This window comes from Cryptomeria japonica, chromosome 2 (genome assembly GCF_030272615.1).
Source record: "Cryptomeria japonica chromosome 2, Sugi_1.0, whole genome shotgun sequence".
Taxonomy (NCBI): domain Eukaryota; kingdom Viridiplantae; phylum Streptophyta; class Pinopsida; order Cupressales; family Cupressaceae; genus Cryptomeria; species Cryptomeria japonica.
The window spans coordinates 86,821,176-86,826,355 of record NC_081406.1 but is presented as its reverse complement, the minus strand read 5'-3'; the positions used below and the strand labels follow the sequence as shown (position 1 = coordinate 86,826,355).

Genomic DNA, 5,180 nt, shown 5'->3' with positions numbered 1-5,180 from the left:
ATAAATAAAAAGTTGGTGAGCATCCGTGCTAGACAGAAATAGTTTAGGTGAAAAATATAACTCCAAAGGGAAAAGCTCCAAACCAAAAATAGGTGAACCTGTTGAATTCAGCAATAAATTCATGAATACAACAACAGTATCATAAGCCAGTCCCTGCTTTCAAGTCTCCTCTGCATATTGATGTGATATATATATATATATACAGAGCTGAACACCTGAACAACTTATAGAAAGCTGCTTTTCTCATTTGTAATTCAGATGGGTTTATGAATTTGTGAAGTGTTCTGTAACTGTTTTTCTTATTTGTAATTCAGATGGGTTTTTGAATTTGTAGAGTGTTCTGTAACTGCTTTTCTTATTTGTGATTCAGATGGGTTTTTGAATTTGTAAAGTGTTCTGTGAATGCTGAGTCCTGAATAAACTTTCAGTGCAGTTGTTGCAAAAGTTTGGAAAAAATGGGTATTTATGAGTCTGTGAAAGGATATATCCAGAGAAAAAAGTATCAGAGGCTGGATCCACCTATGAAAAGGCGGCGCCGTCTCAGAACTGCTAAAATGAGTGGTAGAAAGCGGGGGATCTTGAGGCTGAAGTTGCTTCCTAGGCTAAAATTCATGCAGTTTAACCCCAAGCATTTGGTGGTGAAACTGAGAGATGCATATGTGAATATGATGATGAATCTGTCAAGTAGGAGAGTTTTCTCTTCTGAATTGATGGGGGTGTATGGCAATCCATTTGGGAAACGGTGCATGAAGGAATATGATCCAAAAATGCTGGCAGAGATGAATGAATTGTACATGAACCGGGGCAGGAATTGCAGCCCTGTGTCCCCCGAAACTTCAATTGTTTGAAGGATTATTAATTTATTGGCATTTGGGCATGAGAAATCTTTCAGATCCAATGGGTCTGATAAGTATTGTTGGGTGATGTTATTTGTGATTGGATCTGTATGTGGATTTTTCTGATGACAAGAAGAAAAATTTGTTGTTGAAAATGCAGTTGCAGGTCCAGCCTTGGTGACAACTGCTGAATCTGTTCCTTCTCCCTGTGATTTTTTTCTCTTACTGGCTTTTCTAATGTAGTATGATCTGTATGGGATTACATTATGTAAAAAAAAAAAAATTTCATCAATGTGTCAGATTAATTTTATTGTTCATAATTTGAATGGAGAAGAGATTAATTTTATTGTTCATAATTTGAATGGAGAAGAGATTATTTTCTTTGTTGATGAGAGTTAGAGTAGAGCATCGACATTTCAGATCACATTCCATGATCAATCATCAGACTGAGTTAATTATATAAGAGAAGTAATCACACTTAATGAACTATCATGAAGATGAGATTGTTAAAAAAGAAAACTGATAATCACATTCTATGATCTATTATCAGAATAAGATAGTAGAGAACAGAATCAATGTTTCAGATGACAATGGTTTATCGTCGGAATGAGATAGTTAGAGAAGAGAATTAATAATCTCTCTATGATCCATCATCAAGATGAGATAGCCAAAGAAGAGAATTAATAATCACACTCTATGATTCATCATCAGAATGAGATAGAATAGAGAATCAACATTTCAGATCACATTCCATAATCAATCATTAGGCTAAGTTAGCTATAGAAGAGAACTAATAATCACACTTCATGATCCATCATCAGGCTATCATCAAAATAAAGAAGAGAATTAGAGCTATCATCAAAAGAAGATAGTTACAGAAGAGAATTGATAATAATATTCTATGATCAATTAGCAAAATAAGATAGATAGAGAACAGAATTAATGTTTCAGATCACAGTGATCTATTGTCGGAATGAGATAGTTAGAAAAGAGAATTAATAATCACTTTCTATGATCCATCATCAAGATGGGATAGCTAGAGAAGAGAATTAATAATCGCACACTATGATTTATCATTAAAATAAGATAGTTGCAGAAGAGACTTATTTATCACATTCTATAATCTATCATCAGAATGAGATAGTTAGAGAAGAGAATCAATGTTTCAAATCACTATTATTTATCGTCGGAATGAGATATCTAGAGAAGAGAATTAATAATCACACTCTATGACCCATCATCAAATTGAGATAGAGTCTAAGAGAATCAACATTTCAGATCACATTCCATGATCCATCACCAAGGTGTGTTAGTTATAGAAGAGAACTAATAATCACACTCCATGATCCATTGTCGAGATGAGATAGTTAGAGAAGAGAATTTATAATTAGACTATGATCCGTCATCAGAATGAGATAGCTAGAGAAGAGAACTTGTAATTAGACTCTATGATCCGTCATCAGAATGAGATAGTTAGAGAAGATAATCAACATTTTAGATCACAATCCATAGACCATCATCAGGATGAGATAACTAGAAAAGAAGATTAACAATCACGCTCTATGTCCATCATCAAAAAGAGATAAATAAGATAATCAATATTTTAGATCATATTCTATGATTCTTAAGTAGGATGAGATAGAGATAGCTAGATATGATTCAACTACTCTGATCTTGATGATACATCTTCTCTAGCTATCTTGTCTTCATAGATCATAGATTGCGATTATTAATTTTCTTCTCTATCTATCTTATTCTGATAGTAGATCATGGAATATAATCTGAAATGATTATCTTCTCTATCTCATTTCAAAGATATAATAAAATACAATATATAGCATCCATTAGAAAATAAATTTCAATAAGCTAATCTAAAATTTTAAAAATAATACCAATAAACTATAGAAATTTCAATGTCTTAAATTATTTGGTTGGTGTATTACCTACCTCAGAAAAACGGATTTATTTTGACAGTGGTAGATATGAAGAATTTTCTTATAATTTCTCTGTCAAGCTGACCACAAGAAGAATTTATCGGTGGGAACTTAACCATTTCGTGGACCAGTGTTTTATTGTTAGACGGTGGCATTTATTTTTTTATTTTCAGTCGGTGGCATTTATTTCTTGTCCAAGAGGGATTTCGTAGCATACTATCAGAAATTAAAAATTAAAAAAAGTTTAAATGTAATAATAAAAAAAAAAAGGAATTACTTTTTAGATTTCTAATTATTGAGATATCTGCTTTAAAAAGGTGAATAGTTATTCAAATAAAATATGGAATATCAAAATTTGGTTTACAAAAGAGAAATAATATCAATATCGATATAATTTAATTGTATCTATTGGAAAATAAATAAAATAATATGTTTATTTTTTTAAAGATTTGTTTTGTAAAATATTTTCTTTAAGATTTTCATAGGTTTTAAAATTATTATTTTTTAATTAATATATTCTATGAATTTTCGTTTAAACATGTTCAATGTATCATTTTCTAATGATTTTTTTTTTTTTTTCATATAAATTAATTATCAATTTTATAAATAATTATTTTACCCTTAAAGAATACAACATTATATAAATAGGACACATTTATAAGGTCATCTTATCTTATGCTAAATTTAAGAATATAAATATAAGAGATACACTATGCATCCAATGTCTTTTAAGTAAATTGAAAAGAGAGTTGTGGATGAAGGGTAATTGAATTATTTATATTAGAATGCAATATTTTTACAATTTTTTTAAAAAAAAATTTGGTTAACATTGAAATTTAATTTCAATGGATCTTATAAAACCTGTCTTTTCTTTGGGGTCTAGACAAACATTAGGATTTTTAAATCTATAAAATATGCAAACATGATCTTTCTTTCATGTTATTCATCTTACTCCTAAAGTTGGAGTGCAAATTTACATATTATATCTTCCACCCATGCTATCCACATGTGGATTGTCTTTAGCAATTATATATTTTAAACACTTTTTAGATTTAATTCAATAATAATAGTGAAAAAATAATTATATATATTTTAGAAATCTCCATGAATGAAATAAGAATATAAAGAAGGTGGATGGTTTTGAGATTTGCTAGGGTTTTGTGTCTTCCTTGCTTACTGTGTGTTTTTTCTCAGTCTTGCATCACATCGCATTAACTACATGATTCCTTTTAGTTTTATAATGGACTTGACCAACTCAACTTAGTAGTTTTGTTGGTGTTGATGCTTCAATGGCAACTGACAATAATGGCTCCTGTGAACAAACGTCCACAAAAATTTGTGCCCAAAGTATTTCACAAGGTACACCTTCTGATAAACCTGCAGATGTCATTTTACATGTTTATGATTTTAAAAATGTGTGTCAATGGTTAGAGCAACATACTCTTATAGGATATTTTGTTGGGAGGGTCCCTCTTGAAAACATGCTTTGGGATTGGGTTGCCAAGGCATGGACCCCTCATGGGGCCTGCCTAGATGGTGTCCAAAACTTGACCAAAGGTTTTTTACTTTTCCATTTTTATGAAGTTCATCATGTTCATGCTATTTTATAACATGACCCTTGGTATGTCAATGTTGAACACACTCTAGGATTGAGAGGGGGGATGAATCAGTTCAAACCTTAAAATATTTTAATTTTAATCTTTTAAACTTCAAAAAATGTTCAGTAGCAATGAAGCATGAAAGTACAAAACATGATGCACAAGAGAACACTAGATTTATGTGGAAAACCCTAAATAGGGAAAAACCACGGTGACAGTCAATTCACAATATATATTAAATTATTACATTCTATTTTAGACAAACACTGCCAAGGACTTGTTGGTTGAAGCTCACTACTCTAGGGCAAGAGACATGAACATCCACATATTTTGAATTAGCAAAACAAATTCATTCTCCAACTGTGAAGCTATCCTTGAATCTTTGTTACAAGCAGCAAACTCTGACAATAATCACCACCACTTTCATTGTCTTCGCTTCACAACACTTTGCAATTGATATGATCATGAAATACTTCATACAACATCTTCCCCACACATAATTTCCACATCTTCCCCACACATAATTTCCGCATCTTCCCCACACATAATTTTCACTAAAGACACATAATCCCAGTGATTTAATCTATATATCACCTTTATCTTTACAAACATCAACTAGGTTGGTTAGAACAAGGGATAAATATAGATCATATCAAGTCTGCCACCAAACATAATTTTGGTGATTGTAGTCTAATCCAGGAGATAGCAAGGACCTAAATACATCATATTACATATCTCCAACCACCTCCAAACCATATACACATTGGTGCACATCATTCAAGGTTGACAATAAGGTAACATGTGGATAAACC

At 31.3% G+C, this 5,180-nt stretch overlaps 1 protein-coding gene across 1 annotated transcript; it reads left to right on the top strand.

The window, feature by feature from the left end:
• Positions 1-455: 455 nt before the first annotated feature.
• LOC131078790 (uncharacterized) lies at positions 456-848 on the top strand. The gene has a single exon (XM_058016551.2). It carries the CDS (start codon positions 456-458, stop codon positions 846-848), a length of 393 nt encoding a protein of 130 aa, XP_057872534.1.
• The last annotated feature ends 4,332 nt before the right edge of the window (positions 849-5,180 follow it).

Bases quoted from the DNA above. Each gene is read 5' to 3' on its own strand.
- LOC131078790 (XM_058016551.2), top strand. From the start codon at position 456: ATGGGTATTTATGAGTCTGTGAAAGGATATATCCAGAGAAAAAAGTAT.